This window comes from Gigantopelta aegis, chromosome 10 (assembly GCF_016097555.1).
Source record: "Gigantopelta aegis isolate Gae_Host chromosome 10, Gae_host_genome, whole genome shotgun sequence".
In the NCBI taxonomy this organism is placed as follows: Eukaryota; Metazoa; Mollusca; class Gastropoda; order Neomphalida; family Peltospiridae; genus Gigantopelta; species Gigantopelta aegis.
This window is the reverse complement of record NC_054708.1, coordinates 41,870,372-41,889,153: the sequence shown is the minus strand read 5'-3', so window position 1 is coordinate 41,889,153 and position 18,782 is coordinate 41,870,372. Positions and strand designations below refer to the sequence as shown.

Sequence of the window (18,782 nt, the reverse complement as noted above, 5' to 3'; positions counted from 1 at the left end):
TCGCCACCTGTTGGTCAAACTAGGGGAACAATTAACAGTTACAGCGACTCCTGGCAGCAGAGAGTACGCAGATGAAAGGTGGAATTTCAGACACCGATGAATTAAACATATTGTTGATTATGGAGTGACTGGACATGCCACAAAGTTTAATAGCTCGGCAGACTACCAGGGTTAGACAACTGGCAGCCCGAGTGAGAAATCGGTAGTCAAAACACCCCGGAATACCAGGGTTAGACAACTGGCAGTCCTAGTGAGAAATCGGTAGCCAAAAAACCCAGGGCTACCACTAAGGTTGAGCCCTGTATCATGGTTCAGTTGAAATGCATGGTTAAATAAGCTTTAAAAAGAACTTAACAAAGGTAAATGCGACATGGAAGATTAAAGTATGTATACTAGCAATGAAAAAAACAGTTGTTAGGGGGAGATAATTCATACACATTTGTCATTAAAGGCATATTATCACAGACCAACAACCTATTGTTGGACTTAACAAACTATAACGTGAAAAATATGTATTTGATTTGTCCCAAAATGTACTTTATACAACAATCTAATTAACCATCATACTCCACTTATTAATGATATTTTGTAAAAAATAACTGAATTATGGCAATGGTCCATAATTTAAAAATTAATACTGTCAAGATGATTGAAATGGATTTCACTCCATCATGGTTTAGTTCAGGTGATTCAATAGTCAGATTTGGTTTCCAAACATTGAGGTAATTTTCATTTATTATCTACTTTTGGAAAAATAAGGTCCTTAAATCCGTGACAGTATGCCTTTAAGAGAATGTCAGTGTTTTGTACTCATGCCTGCCTCGTGTGTACTGGATCAATCTCCAGTTTGCATGGCATATGGTAGGCAAGTACTCAAACCAAAAACCCACATGGCATATGGTAGGCAAGTACTCAAACCAACACCCCACATGGCATATGGTAGGCAAGTACTCAAACCAACACCCCACATGGCATATGGTAGGCAAGTACTCAAACCAACACCCCACATGGCATATGGAAGGCAAGTACTCAAACCAACACCCTACATGGCCAGTAAAGACATTGATTTATAAGATCTGTTTAATATTTTTGCATATTATGCATACAATGGTCTGTGTTGATTTATTTGACAAACACAGGGAATGTACTCAAATAAATCACTGACATGGCCAATAAAGACAATTGTCATCTACATGGTTCAACATAACCAAGTTAATAAAAACCATACGAAGCACACAATCATGTAATAACAAGTGTAATCATGTGACCAACCAATGACATACGTTTGGGAAGCGATGTTATAACATGACGTGACTTCATCAATCCTAGCTCTGTGCATGTGAAATATTGTAATTACATATCAAGATGACGTCATGTCAGAAAATGTCGTCATTTTGTTGTCTCCTTCTGGTTACTTGTTATTCTGAAGAAAATAATAAATAATATCGATAACAAGCAAATTATTACACTCATATATATATGAGAGTCGTACTGATTTTATGAAACTCATGTCAGGATTCATGTATTACCGTATTTGACCGGAAATTAGCCCATGTCTTTGAATAAGCCCCCCTCCGTTTTGATAGCATTTTAGAAATTAGGCCCTCATTCGTAAATAAGCCCACCCCCAACTTCGTCACCTTATAAATAACACGAAATTGTAAGTTTGCTCAAAGTTCATTTAAAAGGTCATACCTCCTGCAGATAATTAAACACAAATGTAACACAATATTTTACCACCAGTGAGATTTAGCAGTCTAACAGTAACAGTGTGTAACATTGTTTTCAATTTCATGCATGCAGTATTTCTTTGAAGTACACAAGCCCAAATCTGAACCAAAAACCAATGTCTATTTTTACCACCACACTGGGTCCGCAGTTAATGCTAATTAGGCAAATACCTTATTCTGATTGGCTAAGAACAATGACCTAGACTGACAATTCTTTTTAGTGTTAGCTGGCTGCATGTGTCAGAAACGTGTGTATACGCTATTGAGTTTCTTGTTAACTGCTGTTGTTTTAAGTCTTCTCGGCATTAAATTTTGGATGTAAATAAATAGCACTTATGTAATTTTAACATAGAAGGTGTGTTTCTGATAATTAGATACTAGTAAAAAAACAAAACAATTTAATTAATAAACAATTATTATTTATTAATAACCATAACACTAATCAATAGATGTGCTACTGAACGTTTTTTGTTTTCTTCCTAGTTAATTTAATTATTATTAGTTAATTTAATTATTATTATTTATTTTATTTATTATTATTTTATTTTTTTTCCAACAAAACTGGCCCCTTGTCTGGGAATAAGCCCACCCCATGCTAAGCTCACAATGAGTTGTCTTGGCCCCCTGGGCTTATTTTCGGTCAAATACGGTACTCTCACTCTTGGGCAATACAAGAATCCTGACACTCATTTCGTAAAATCAGTACCACACCCAAGCTTGTATAATAATATATATATATATATGTGTGTACAATGAATGGTCAAACCTGCTCTGTGTCTGTTTCTTCGAGAGATGATACTGATATTGTATTCTAGGGGCTCTTTGTACTTGGTGTTCATAAAATCTGACATAGAATCCGACGAGCTCTCATTCCTGTCCTCACTGAAGTCCATCTTGCATCGCTCCATCTGGATGAAACCCTGGATGATGGGAACCATCCAGTGATCTGCCAGCGGGTTCTGGAGGTACACACAAATATAGTCATCATCCACTGGGGCTTGTTGTCGTTAGAATGGGCTTGGATTACAACATGAATACAAGGCAATCAAATAATATATATGTCTGCTATCAGGAAGTGAGTGTTAAAAAGAGAAGATTGTATTGATTCTAAAACTGGGAAAAATGGATATAATGTAACTAGGTAGAGAATTACAGTTCCCTGATAAAGGAAAAATGGATATAATGTAACTAGGTAGAGAATTACAGTTCCCCGATGAAGGAAAAATGGATATAATGTAACTAGGTAGAGAATTAGTTCCCTGATGAAGGAAAAATGGATATAATGTAACTAGGCAGAGAATTAGTTCCCCGATGAAGGAAAAATGGATATAATGTAACTAGGTAGAGAATTACAGTTCCCCGATGAAGGAAAAATGGATATAATGTAACTAGGTAGAGAATTAGTTCCCTGATAAAGGAAAAATGGATATAATGTAACTAGGTAGAGAATTACAGTTCCCTGATGAAGGAAAAATGGATATAATGTAACTAGGTAGAGAATTACAGTTCCCTGATGAAGGAAAAATGGATATAATGTAACTAGGTAGAGAATTACAGTTCCCTGATGAAGGAAAAATGGATATAATGTAACTAGGTAGAGAATTAGTTCCCTGATAAAGGAAAAATGGATATAATGTAACTAGGTAGAGAATTACAGTTCCCCGATGAAGGAAAAATGGATATAATGTAACTAGGTAGAGAATTAGTTCCCTGATGAAGGAAAAATGGATATAATGTAACTAGGTAGAGAATTACAGTTCCCCGATGAAGGAAAAATGGATATAATGTAACTAGGTAGAGAATTACAGTTCCCTGATGAAGGAAAAATGGATATAATGTAACTAGGTAGAGAATTAGTTCCCTGATAAAGGAAAAATGGATATAATGTAACTAGGTAGAGAATTACAGTTCCCCGATGAAGGAAAAATGGATATAATGTAACTAGGTAGAGAATTACAGTTCCCTGATGAAGGAAAAATGGATATAATGTAACTAGGTAGAGAATTAGTTCCCTGATAAAGGAAAAATGGATATAATGTAACTAGGTAGAGAATTACAGTTCCCCGATGAAGGAAAAATGGATATAATGTAACTAGGTAGAGAATTACAGTTCCCCGATGAAGGAAAAATGGATATAATGTAACTAGGTAGAGAATTAGTTCCCTGATAAAGGAAAAATGGATATAATGTAACTAGGTAGAGAATTACAGTTCCCTGATGAAGGAAAAATGGATATAATGTAACTAGGTAGAGAATTACAGTTCCCTGATGAAGGAAAAATGGATATAATGTAACTAGGTAGAGAATTACAGTTCCCTGATGAAGGAAAAATGGTTATAACATAACTAGGTAGAGAATTAGTTCCCTGATAAAAGTGGTTGTATGCCATTGAAATGAAGAAAACATCTGGAACAAATACATTTTAAACTCTTTCTTTGATGTTGTGGATAAAATGTTTTCACTTTTTCAGCAGTATATGAACGAGTAAAACAAGAATTTTGTGAAATGAAATGTCTTGTCTACCATAAAATAATTCAGTGATGCATGTTTAACAAAATAAAGTCTTCAAAAAATTAAACTTTAAAACACTTAAATAAAAAAAATCAATTTCATGTTAACATACATTGATACATTGACAGAATTAACAATAAATCGAGTTTCAATATGTGCGAAATACAAAACTTTAACACAGCTAAAAACACAAACGTTGACACTGTTGCCATTGCTGGAAAAGTAGTAGCTAAATCTTGCCTTTTTACTTCGTAAAAGTGAGACAAAAATAAACAAATAAATAAACTTTAGATTGAAAGCCTTAAAAAATGTACTCAGAATGACATTTCAAAGGCCATGGTTTGTACTGTTCAGTCTCTGTAAATAAAAGGCCCTTTGATAACACCACACTTGTTCTCAAAAGTGTTAAAATTGCTATGTTTTATACTTAACATTAAACAAAAAAGATTTTCTTTTCTTATTAAAGTACTTTCAAAGTTAATTTACAATTGGAAAAACAAAACACTTTCAAATCAACACAATCTGACTACAAGACTACATGTAACTATTCTGTAAATAATTAAAGGGTTTTTGGGGGGGGGGGGTTTACTTAATGACACCACTAGAGCAATTGAATGTCAAACATTTGATTCTGACATATAGACTTCACAGAAAAACTGCAAAAAAAATTCATTACCAGTTAGGAATCATTCAAATGTATATTTTCACAGATAGAACAGCACATACCATGGCCTTTTATGTACCATTTGTGGGCCAACCAAGATAAAAAAAAAGAAGGATCCACTGAAGATTCAATCCTACAATCCATGATTCTCTATAAAGTACCTCAATTGATTTTCTATAAAGTACCTCATATGACTATCTATAAAATACCTCATATGATTCTCTATAAAGCGCCTCATATGATTTTCTATAAAGTGCCTCATGACTATCTATAAAGTATCTCATATGACTATCTATAAAGTACCTTATATGATTCTCTATAAAGTGCCTCATATGATTCTCTATAAAGTACCTCATATGACTCTTTATAAAGTATCTCATATGACTATCTATAAAGTGCCTAATATGATTCTCTATAAAGTACCTCATATAATTCTCTATAAGAAATAGGAAATGTTTTATTTAACGACACACTCAACACATTTTATTTAAGGTTATATGGCGTCGGACATATGGTTAAGGATCACACAGATATTGAGGGAGGAAACCCGCTGTCGCCACTTCATGGGCTACTCTTTTTGATTAGCAGCCAGGGATCCTTTATATGCACCATCCCATACCACAGCCTTTGATATACTTGTCGTGGTGCACTGGCTGGAGCGAGAAATAGCCCAATGGGCCCACTGACGGGGATCGATCCTAGACCGACCGTGCATCAAGCGAGCGCTGTACCACTGGGCTACGTCCCACCCCGATTCTCTATAAAGTGCATCATATGATTCTTTATAAAGTCAAGTTAATTAAATTAAATCTGCCAAAACCTTCTGATTCTCCAGCTCAGTCATCAAGTACTTGTTCCAAAAGAATCTCTCATCTGCCCGTTTGCACAGTGGCGCTGATTTGTCATATTGTTCACTGTTCTGCTGCTGCATGGAGTTTGTCAAGTCATATGTGTTGCTGTAGTAGAAGAAGTCAGAGTCCGTATACATCTTCAGCAGCTCCTGCAACCAGACGTGTATGTTTGTAAATCATTTCATTCATTTCAACTTATTTCCGTGCTTATATCCAATTAAGGTTCAAGCATGATGTCCTGGGCACACACCCCAGCTATCTGGGCTGTCTGTCCAGGACAGTGGGTTAGTTGTTAGTTGGTTAGTGGTTAGTGAGAGAGAATAGGGTGTAGTGGCCTTACACCTACCCACTGAGTCCTTAAGAACTCGCTCTGGGTTGGAGCCAGTACCGGGCTGCGAACCCTGTACCTACCAGCCTGTAGTCCGATGGCTTAACCACTGAACCACTGAAGCCAGTTTGTAATTAAAAAATTCCACAGAAGTAATGTCACATCCACCATAATCTGGTTGTGGTGTTTTTAAGAATGAAAACATTAAAGCTGCAGATTGCAGCCCCAGCATTGACTGCAAACCATAACTACAGTGTTAAGAAACTTTTGTTTTTGTGTTTTTGTTAATGAGAATTGTTGACATGGCTACCATCGTCAAAAAAGTAACGAAAGAGCAGACAAAAATAACATTTATTTAAAGATTGTCTGTTATTTCTTAAATGTTCATCAAGGTATGAACAAAACGAAGCTGTTCACACATACAGATGAATGTTTTTGTTCATACCCAGATGAAAATAAAACAAATAACAAACAATCCTTATAATTTAATTTGAAACATATACTGTATGTACTTACTAATAATAACACTAAAAGTTCATATTTTATTTTGAATTTGTTTGTTTTTGTGGTTCTAAACAATAACGCTCTCTAATAAATGATGATATGTGCTATGATTTCCTACAGGAAGGGTATATCAATCAATTTTAATAAGTGATGATACGTGCTATCATTTCCTACAGAAAGGCTACATGTATATCAATCAATTTTAATAAGTGATGATATGTGCTATCATTTCCTACAGAAAGGGTATACAAATCAATTTTAATAAGTGATGATATGTGCTATCATTTCCTACAGAAAGGGTATATAAATCAATTTTAATAAATGATATGTGCTATCATTTCCTACAGAAAGGGTATATCAATCAATTTTAATAAGTGATGATATGTGCTATCATTTCCTACAGAAAGGGTATATAAATCAATTTTAATAAGTGATGATATGTGCTATCATTTCCTACAGAAAGGGTATATAAATCAATTTTAATAAATGATATGTGCTATCATTTCCTACAGAAAGGGTATATAAATCAATTTTAATAAATGATATGTGCTATCATTTCCTACAGAAAGGGTATATCAATCAATTTTAATAAGTGATGATATGTGCTATCATTTCCTACAGAAAGGGTATATCAATCAATTTTAATAAGTGATGATATGTGCTATCATTTCCTACAGAAAGGGTATATCAATCAATTTTAATAAGTGATGATATGTGCTATCATTTCCTACAGAAAGGGAATATAAATCAATTTTAATAAGTTATGATATGTGCAATCATTTTCTACAGAAAGGGGATATAAATGAATTTTAATAAGTGATGATATGTGCTATCATTTCCTACAGAAAGGGGATACAAATCAATTTTAATAAGTGATGATATGTGCTATCATTTCCTACAGAAAGGGGATCCAAATCAATTTTAATAAATGATATGTGCTATCATTTCCTACAGAAAGGATATGAATCAATTTTAATAAATGATGATATGTGCTATCATTTCCTACAGAAAGGGTACATAAATCAATTTTAATAAGTGATGATATGTGCTATCATTTCCTACAGAAAGGGTATATCAATCAATTTTAATAAGTTATGATATGTGCTATCATTTCCTACAGAAAGAGGATATGAATCAATTTTAATAAATGATGATATGTGCTATCATTTCCTACAGAAAGGGTATACAAATCAATTTTAATAAGTAATGATATGTGCTATCATTTCCTACAGAAAGGGGATATGAATCAATTTTAATAAATGATGATATGTGTTATCATTTCCTACAGAAAGGGTATATCAATCAATTTTAATAAATGGAGAACTGGTGGGGGCACCTTTGTGGCCCTGAGAGGACAAGCAAGGAGGTAGACTAGCAGGCAGACTGATGGATGAACAGACACACGAATGGATAGGTACATGTATGTGCATAGAAAATAAAAGTTATATATTTCACCTCCATTATTCTTTTTTCAAACTTTTCTTTGTCCTTCACTTCTTTCTGAAAAAAAACGAAAAACAACTAGAGATGATACAATGTATTCAGGAGCACAATTTTTAGTACTAGAAAACAATTTGACTGGTTTCCATCATATCACATTCATTTAATATTAGCTGCAAAAGCCAGTCTAGTAAGTGACCACAACCACTCAACACCATAACAAAACAGCATAATAACTGTCTATAACACTCTTCATAGACGTTTAAACGGTTTGAACAGAAATTAAAGTTGATTATATTAGATAATGCAATAAATTCAGATTTTTATCCATAGCTGTAATGCAATGAATTCAGACTTGGTTTACATATAAAGACAACCTTTTTGGGTCTGACATTTTCAGCAGCCAGCTTAATGGAGTTCCATGTTTTCTGCAGTGCTCTGGAGTCATCGGAGGGCTGGAGGATTCGTTCAGGTTTCTTCATCCCAAAGTGATGTTTCTTGCACAGCTGCAATCAAAGAAATGTTGACAGTCCATACCACATTTAGCGAGGTACTGATCACAAGGATTAGGTTAATGGACAAGAAAAAGAATATCTGTTTAATGACATCTCAGCATACTATAACTATTCCGTGTCTACCATTAATTACTGTTACTTTGACACTACATCAACAGATGGGACATGGGTTAGATAAATATATACTACTGTAACATTTATATAAATACTTTGATTAGAGGATATTAAATGAGCTACTAATGAGGGAACCTAAACCAGTAGCCTAATGGGGTATATTAAACCTCCATTCATAACCAGCTGTTCAGGAGGAAAAGGATTCAATTATAAAGATATTTAACCCACTGCAAGTCTGTGCAATTATACTGATGGAAAGAAATAAGGGAACACATCAAATTGTAGACCAAATTTAATTCACAACAAGTATAATAATGTCTGTATTTCATATCAAGTTGTAATGTGGGATTGAATGTCTGTAGTGCTGAAAGCTGCCTATGTGTTCCCAGTCAACTTCTGACAATATGAATTGATTTTTGATGCAGTCATTATTTCTTGTTGCTATCTGTGTGATCCTTTATTTCTTTCCATCAGTATTTTTTTTTTTTAAAGGGATAAAACTGCAATCTGATTTGTGTTGTATAAAGTGAACTACAAACGATACTCTGACCCATTATAGGTTTCATTTACAAAATCAGCAGTCACTTCATTGTTCAGTTAGAAAAGGATTTAACTCACTTGCAAATATTTGTTTGTGCTATCAAGGGAAATACATGTACTGCAGTCTTGTTAATCTTGTATAGAGGAAACCAAAAAATGTATTCTGATAGGGTCATACTAAATTTTGGTTTATAAAATCAGCTGTAACTTTATTGTTCCCCCCAAAAAGTAATAAAATAAGAAGAAATTTGACTCACCTGCAAATCTAAGTCTGTGCAGTCGGTTTTTGAAAGAGAGAGAACAGCAATTTTGTTGATCTTGTATATGTTGTGTTCTCCATCTATTTGGCCAAGAAGAGAGTGTTGTCGAATCAACAGTAATTTCCAGTCAGAATCTGTCCAAGAAGAAAACGTTTAAGTTTATTTTGTTTAATGACACCACTAGATAACATTCATTTATTAATCATCAGCTATTGGATATCAAACATTTGGTAATTTTGACATACAGTTTTAGAGAGGAAACCTGCTACATTTTTCCATTAGTAACAAAGGATTTTTTATATGCAGGATATAGACAGGATAGCACATACCATGGCCTTTGATATACCAGTCGTGGTACACTGGCTGGAACGAGAAATAGCCCAATAGGCACACCGATGGGTACTGATCCTAAACCAACTAAGCATCAAGCGAGCACTTTACCACCCTGTTCAAGAATAAAGACAAATATATGTGCTCAAGCAGAAACCTCTGTTAAGCAGTCACCTGTCTTTTGTCATGACCTTTTCATTCTCTCAAGCCATATAGTAACACATAGTTCAGTTATTATATGTGTACCTACAATTCTCTCAAAACCATCTAATATATATGTCAAGTAGCACAAACTGACCCATATAAAACAACCATTTTTCTTATAATACCATCTTATCATTCAACTCCTCAATTTAATATACATATTATACAAGCTGATCTATTATTCTGTAAATATAACTACATGTAGTTGTTTGTCTTATTAGATCAGGGCGGGACGTAGCCCAGTGGTAAAGCATTCACCTGATGTGCAGTCGGTCTAAGATCGATCCCTGTCGGTGGGTGCATTTGGCTATTTCTCTGGTATATCAAAGGTCATGGTATGTAATATCCTGTCTGTGGGATGGTGCATATAAAAGATCCCTTGCTACTAATGGAAAAAATGTAGTGGGTTTCCTCTCAAAGGCCAAAAACAACAACAAATAAACAAACAAACAAACAAACAAAAATATTTTTTTCAATCTACAATTAAGTTTAGCTTTATAAACCTATTTTAAAATATTTTATAGTATGTGGAATTATTTTCATTTGCACCTTTTACATTGAAATGTGTATTGCATGTTCATGTTATACAACAAAGCTGTCAACACATAATTTATTTAGGGTGAGAGATTCACTCTGAAGCTGGGTCCAAGGTCTGCAAGAACCTGATCAGGTCCAGGGCAATACCATGGAAGGGGGTGACATTGGGGCAAAGGGTCCACCTCCCCCTGTTGAATTTTCTTTACTGTTTATTAGGTATATTTAAAGGTGACACTGGTAGCAATAGGTTTCACAAGTGACATTTATAATATATTTCCCTGGTCAGTATTTTTCTGATGATTTGATGCAAGTTACATTGTAGGTAGGCACTACTCAGACAATTCTATTGTACTGGGTAATGTGTGTTAATGACATTAGACGAGAACATGCAGAATATACATGTACTATGGCCCCAACATTTTGCTAAATAGTTTTTTGCTGTAGAAATAATTTTTTTGAGGATGTGAGATTTGAAATCTTTAATGTGAGAGTGTGATTTTGAAGAAAAAACATGAATCTCACAGCCAAAAAGGAGAGTTGAAATGAAATGTCTGAAACAAAAAACAACGAAAATATTTATGTATTTCTAACAGTGTTTAATTTTCTCATTCCGATGAGTGTTATTTATGAATTAATAAATACAATGTATATGTCACTGCCAGAGTTTGAATTAATAAAGAGTATAAACATAAAATGAATATGGCAGTAAATGTACTCATTAATGCCCTAATGATCACAGTAAGCAAGGGAAATAACTGCATAATGTACCATAGCCTTTAAAAAGATTAATTTGCCTTGAGAAAGACTAGGAAAAATGACTGAATGACTTCTGGTTTATATAGAATTCCACTCAGAGTATCAACTAATCAATCAAGAAGTTAGGATGAATGTACACAGTCTGCAATACGGTATGTGTTGATCCATGCTAAATATAGCACACTGATATTGATCACCCAAATCTAGACCACCCATCGATTCTATAAAACACAGACAAACCCTCTTAGTGTCAATGTGAGCTCAGGCATTCACTAAACAGGTTCTGGTATATATTTATGTCATGGTATTGCAGATGTGTATGTGTGTGTGTGTATATATATATATATATCTGTGTGTGTGTATGTGTGATTGCTTGCGCATGTGTGTGTGTGTGTTAGTGTACATGTACATAATGAATGAATTAATGAATAATGGATGATTCATTTCAATTCAGTTTCAGTTCAATTTATTGCACAATACCAATCAATCTGGTGTCCACAGAGTTGAAGTATGTTTTAAAGTTTGTTTCATTTAACGACACCACTAGAGCACACTGATTTATTAATCATCAGCTATTGGATGTTAAACATTTGGTAGTTTGCACGTGTAGTCTTAGAGAGGAAACCCGCTACATTTTTCCATCAGTAGCAAGGGATATTTTACATGCACCATCCAATAGATATGATATCACATACCATGGCCTGTAATATACCAGTTGTGCTCCACTATATAGCTGGCACCAGAAATAGCCCAATGGGGATCGATCCTAAACCGACGTCGCACCAGGTGAGCACTTAATTTACCACTGGAGTATGTCCCATCCCTGTACATAATGAATGAATGAATTAATGCACTGATGAATGAATGAATGAATGAATGAATGAATGAACAAACAAACAAATGAATGTTACTATAGCTTTTTTTGAAGAAATCACCAAACATAAAACAAAATCATGAACATATAGTCACTGGCCTCAAACATTGCTTTTTAACTTGTTGTGGCAGATACCTTGCCACTGATCACATATACTAAAAGGCAAAAGTTATTGTGACATGGATTGTTTGGAGTAATAAATTTGTGAATGGATTTATGGACGTAAACCAGAGAAAATGTGCATGAAACAGCTCGAAGAAATGCAACCAAGCAGTTGTTGCAGCGATTGCATGCTTTGTGCAAGAAACATGGAATATTCGGGAGAAATCCTGTCCAGTATTCACCATAAAAGGCCAGACATTCAGTCACAAATCATTGCCTTCAGAAGTCCAGAAGTCAGAAAAACACCATTAGTGAACTGTTTGATGCAATTTCGTCATGCCATGCCTCAGTGAAAATGACATGTCATAGGGATGCTTGAATCTGTGACCTTGCAGCGTGACATCGCACGTCAATTGAACGTCCACAGAAACACCAAATGATACTTATGGCAATGATATTAACAAAACAACCAGGTCAAGGGCTGTCCCCGTAGCACCCGACCACCCGTGACAACCCCTCGCCAAGAACTACAGCTGATCCTACCTCAGATCTGGAATGGCATTTCCAGGAACTTTCTCCAGTGTTTAGTGGCCTCAATGAGACGACAGTGCCAGGCCTGTATCAAAGTTCCTGAACACACTCACTATTGACTATGTGAACTTCGCTCTGGACCTCCTCTAGTGATGTAGCTCATTTGCATATGGTAGGTACGCACTTTTTATGGACTATTGCTCGTTTTCATACCTTCGGACATTTCTCTTTCCGTGTTATAACGTTGTCTTTTGTGTGTCACAAAAACTTTTGCCTTTTAGTATATAGACAATTCCTAAGACAATAATGAAAGTCAGAGTGATGAATAAAAATTCTGTGTCATGTGTTACTGACGCAGCATGTGCATAATGACAATTTGAGACAAGAGGTAGCTCACCTGGGTGTATCTTCAGTTTACCGATGATGCCATATATTATCCCAATGCAGACTGGATTCCATGCAGAACAGAGGTCATGACCTATAACAGACACCAGAAACACATACGTATAATCTAAATACCAAACAATTATTTCACCATTCAGACTTTAGTCATTCTGTTTAGTCTCTTCAAGATAGTACACCGAACTTTACATGTACAAATGCATGCATTAGTAATTAGCATGTATACTGAGAGGCATAAATAATGCAATGGATATTTCGCTGATATTTTCTTATAGAAATATTATGTCATCAGTATTAGTCATGCAGACAAATGACATATTGGTAACAACTGTAACTGAAAGAAGATGTTGTTCAAATCAGGATTCTGTTTTAATAAAATGAGGTTTTAAACAAAAACACAACAGGTTTTTTTGGTAATAAAACAGCAATTTTTTAACATTACTTACCATGGCACATTAAAAAAAGACAGAAAACACCCAAAAAATGGTTGCTTTTATAGGGAGATGAGAGCAGGCAATGCACATGCAAAAAGATTTTCATATGCAATGCTGTGTTGTTGTAATAAACACACCAGTTATGTTTTTTACTGAAAACTCATTTTATTAAAAACAAATTCTGATTTGAACAAAATCCTCTTTCACTTACAGCTGTTACTAATATGTCAGTTGTCTGCATGCACAATATATATGATTTGACATTTCTATAAGAGATTATTCAATTAAATACCCATTGCTTTATTTATGCCTCTCAGTATAGAAATACATTGTCCTACCAACATAATCCCACGTTGATTTTGAAATCATCAACAGTACTAAGGTCTTCAAAATCAGAAATCATAGTCCAGTAAAAAAATTAATTTCACTGCAGGTCAGGAGGTGTGGTCACTGCGAGCATCAATGCAGGCTTGACAACATCGTCTCATGGACTTGGAAGTTAAACAATGTGTCCCTCTAGAAGGGCCTGCTGCAGCTGCCTAAAATTCAGTACTTAAAGATTTTGCATATGAACATGTCTCCTAACTTCATCCCAAAGGAGTGCATCGTTAAATAAAACATTTTTATCCCATAGGTGTTCTATGGGACTGAGGTCTGATGTCACTACTGGCATACATAGGCTTACGGGCTACCAGTTTTGTAGGGGTTGCAGCTAGGCTGGCTTTTCCCCGAAATTAACGAAAATGCCCAAATCTGTAACAATATTTATTCATATTAGCATTACTACCAAATAGCTATACTGGGTTGCAAACAAATCACTATGCACTTTTAAATGCATTACAACTAATTTTGTGGGTAGAATGATAGAAATACATGTTAAAAAGGTCTCAGGTTAGCACATTTTACCCGAATATCTGTATAATTTTTGCCTGAATTTGATGTTTTGGTTCAGCACTGGGGTGGGGGGGGAGGGTCCCCCCTCCCACGTCCCCTCTCTTGTACGCCTATGCTGGCATAGACAATATGTCCACATAGTTTTCATTTAAAAAGTCAGTGCATGCACATTTAGGCAACATGCAGGTGTGCATTACCATGTTGAAAATCACATGTGGATGTTGTGCAAGATATATGGAAGAACCATCATGCCCAGATGTTAAATACTCTCAGTGTTATGGTTCGGATATACCAACCCTGTGCAACTGATTTAACTCATTATTTAAGATTTTGTTTTCAACTGAAAATTAATGAACAACTACTGTTTAATGTTTTAAAGTTGTGTAGCAATCCCTGAAACTTAAGTAGCAAATTGTGACGTGATACTAAACATGCTGCTCATGACCTACTACTACGAGGACAGTCATTGGTGGATCATGTGACATTCAGTCAATTGACAAGTCTGTGTACATTTGATCTTATCACACAAAACATCTGGCAATGTTATTGATACTGATTCCTGCTGGAACCATTCCAACTGCTCTTTATGGTCATTTGGGGTTAAGCATGGCTTAGTCAAAAGAAATGTTATGGACAGCATTCAAGGAAACAATTGGGCCCCTATATAAAGTTTGTTTTATTTAACGACGCCACTAGAGCACATTGATTTTTAATCTTATCATCGGCTATTGGACGTCAAACATATGGTCATTCTGACACTGTTTTTTTTTTAGAGGAAACCCGCTGTCGCCACATAGGCTACTCTTCTTTACGACAGGCAGCAAGGGATCTTTTATTTGCGCTTCCCACAGGCAGGATAGCACAAACCATGGCCTTTGTTGAACCAGTTATGGATCACTGGTCGGTGCAAGTGGTTTACACCTACCCATTGAGCCTTGCGGAGCACTCACTCAGGGTTTGGAGTCGGTATCTGGATTAAAAATCCCATGCCTCGACTGGGATCCGAACCCAGTACCTACCAGCCTGTAGACCGATGGCCTGCCACGACGCCACCGAGGCCGGTGGGCCCCTATATATGCAGGAAAACGTTTTACCTTTGCCCATGACATCACCAACCACATTCCGACACAGCATGCACATGCTATATGCATTGAGATATGTTTTAGAGTGAATAGGTAAAATAATATGTAGAAATGCATTTTGTAATGTGTATAATTTCTTTTTTGAGTATACATATGGTTTAAACAATATTTATTGCTATTAAAAAAACACCTAGCAGTTTTGGGATTGGACTACCGGTATATTAAAGGGACATACCCTAGTTTTTAAACACTAACACATAAGTTTTACCATTATAACTGTTTTTGATAACTTAAGTCATACTTTACTTAGATTTTATTGTTTAGATTATCAATTTCTGTACATTCGAAGTGTTTTTGGTCATCCTGGTGTTTTTAATATCACAAAATGCATTTCTAATATTTTTAAAAACGCACATGCGTCTGAGAAGTAACAGTTATGGAGTCAAGTTTCAGTCTATTTTTAGAGGGTATTTCACCATTTCAAAGCCACAGACTCATATTTCACTCAGTTGTAACTTTATCCAAATGTGTTACAGGTTTGTAGATTAACTAAACTTAGTGTTAATTTTCACGGGTTGAAACTAGGGTATGTCCCTTTAAGACCTTTCCCAACACTTTACAATATTTCATTCTCCCTAATTTTCATAGTTTGTTCAACTTACCTCAGTCCACTCACTGTTTGTTGAACTCATCCTAATTCCCCACTGGTGGGTTAACTTACCACAATCCACCACTGTTAGGTCAAATTCCCCCCACTTTTCTTTGAACTCATTGTAAATTCCCCTATGTTGGGTTAACTTATCCCAATTTACCAGTTTGATCAACCATGCGAAATTCCTCCACTGTTTGTTTGTTGAACTCATCCTAATTTCTCAATGCAGGGAACATTCTGTTCAGTACGTCATGAATCGCTACACAAATTTCAAAGATTCCTACACAATTCTAAAATGTTAAAGAGTAGTTGCTACTCAATTTTCAACTGATCACCAACTGTTGCTAATCAAAATTAAAAATAACTAAAATGTTCCCTGCAATGTTGGGTTTTATTACCCAATATGGGCTCAAATATACAGGGTAATATGTTTTTCGATCTCTGCACAGTGTGCAGATTGCTTCTACAGCCACTGATTGGCTGGCTTAAAAATCACAACGTTTGGTTGGTTGCTTGGCATGGCCGGAACTTCACTTTCATTCATATAATGTTTCCATTCATGAGTCAGATTACACATACGTTATACGATCTACAAAGATTTACAAAAACAAATAAACGTTTCGTAAACATGAAATGGTATACCGTATATCTTCGCCTATAAGTCGAATTTTGTTCACCCAAAAATTATTTTATAACTTGGGGGGTCGACTTATAAGAGGGTAAAAAAATTTCACCCAAAAATATTACCGTTTTGGGGATTATTTTACAAGTTTTATTGTTGAAGTATGCCCTGTATTTATACTCAAATATGTTAATTTGACACATTTATTTTTTTGTAACCTGTTTTTTTTTTGGCATTAGAACGGTTTTGGTTGTGCAAAAAGGCGTGCGATCTCACTCACATGCCAATAGAACAGTCCACTTAGTTAAAATAACAGTCATCACTAATAGCAAAAATGTAAACAATACTAACTACCTGTTGCCTGAGTTTATTTTGAAATCTGGTCACTGGCATTAATGGTTGTTCAAACAATGTTTTGTCGGTGATTAACTTCATGATTCATGAATATTACTGAGCTGACCCTTAAAACAGCTTAGACTGATATATCTGCAGTTCACTAGAGCAATAGGGACATACATAAAAACCAGTGTACTTTCCAGAGTTATCCTCCTTACATGTATTAATATGGCGGCAAAATATGTGATTAACTGATACTTTCAGTTTTATTGTAGTGATCTGTTGCCAGTGTTTATAAATAAAGTTGTTGTCTGTGCACAAAATCATGCTGTACAGTGCCATACAGTAACAGCCAAACAGCTTTCACTATCTACTAAGGGAATATTTCGTTTTGATGCTATGTTACTTGTTTGCGATGTACAAAACGTGAAAACCGAAGTTTGTAAAATAATTTTCTTTTGTTCAAATATTGTACATTATTGTTCTCATGTGCTGAAAATAAGAAATACTTCAATATTTATAAGTTGTTTTTCATGGGTCGACTTATAAACGGGTCAATAAAAAAATACGTTTTCAGGGCTTGAAATTAGGGACGACTTATAGCCGAGATCGACTTACAGGCGAAGATATACGGTAGTTTAATAAGCAGCGGCTTTAGTAATATATAAAAATAATTATTTTCAAATGCAAATACAGTTGTATTATTTTGTACTGTAAACATTTGGCTGTAACAAGAACGCTGTTATGCTATAACGTCACTTACATTACGTCATGTAATGCGCGTAAGATTATATGACATAATGGCTGATGGCTTTGTTATAGACTGCAAAGGAATATTTTTACATTAAAAATCAGTTAAAATTGACAATGGGTAATAAAGAGAATAACCAACTCGCTACGAGGAGTTACAAATTATCTGTCCCTCGTGAATGAATGTTGTAAAACCCTCGCCAAAGGCTCGGGTTTACAACATTCATTCACTCGGAACAGATAATTCATAATTCCTCGTAGCTCGTTAGTTATTCTCTAAATCTTACCCCAGTCTACCATTGTCAACTTAACTCAGTTCCCCACCCAACACATAAATGATTTGGTCAAATCATTACCTGTCCTTCCACACCACACCAATTATTTGGTGAAATCATTACTTCAGTCTTCCCCCATACCAATTCATTTGTCAAATCATTACCTCAGCCCCACCCCCACCCACAACACCAATGTTTTGGTAAAATTATTACTTCAGTCCTCAACCCACACCAATTATTTGGTAAAATCATTACCTCAGACCCCCCCCCCCCCCCCCCCCCCCCAAACAATGTTTTGGTAAAATTATTATCTCAGTCCTCAACCCACACCAATTCTTTGGTAAAATTATTACCTCAGACACCCCCCCCCCCTTTAAATCAGCCCAATTCCCTCAGTTTGGTTAACTCCTTCAAATCTCATTTCACTGTATTGGTATGGCCAGTAATATATAATTATCTTATTCATATATTCGTCTTTCATTCTGACTGACAGAGTAAAAGATGAAACTGTCAACAGTCTCTTTGCTGCTGAAATAAAAGGAAT

The 18,782-nt window shown here is 35.3% G+C and overlaps 1 protein-coding gene across 1 annotated transcript in view; it reads right to left on the bottom strand.

Moving 5' to 3' along the window:
• LOC121383634 (phosphatidylinositide phosphatase SAC2-like) overlaps positions 1 to 15,661 on the bottom strand; it is a 296,678-nt gene extending 281,017 nt beyond the window's left edge. The window contains exons 1-7 of the mRNA XM_041513728.1: positions 15,616 to 15,661; positions 13,189 to 13,269; positions 9,455 to 9,591; positions 8,406 to 8,534; positions 8,044 to 8,088; positions 5,726 to 5,905; positions 2,497 to 2,689 (exon numbers count right to left, since the gene is read on the bottom strand). Coding sequence (XP_041369662.1) covers positions 2,497 to 2,689; positions 5,726 to 5,905; positions 8,044 to 8,088; positions 8,406 to 8,534; positions 9,455 to 9,591; positions 13,189 to 13,269; positions 15,616 to 15,661 — 811 coding nt within the window. The remainder of the gene's footprint in view (positions 1 to 2,496; positions 2,690 to 5,725; positions 5,906 to 8,043; positions 8,089 to 8,405; positions 8,535 to 9,454; positions 9,592 to 13,188; positions 13,270 to 15,615) is intronic.
• Between the last annotated feature and the right edge of the window lie 3,121 nt (positions 15,662 to 18,782).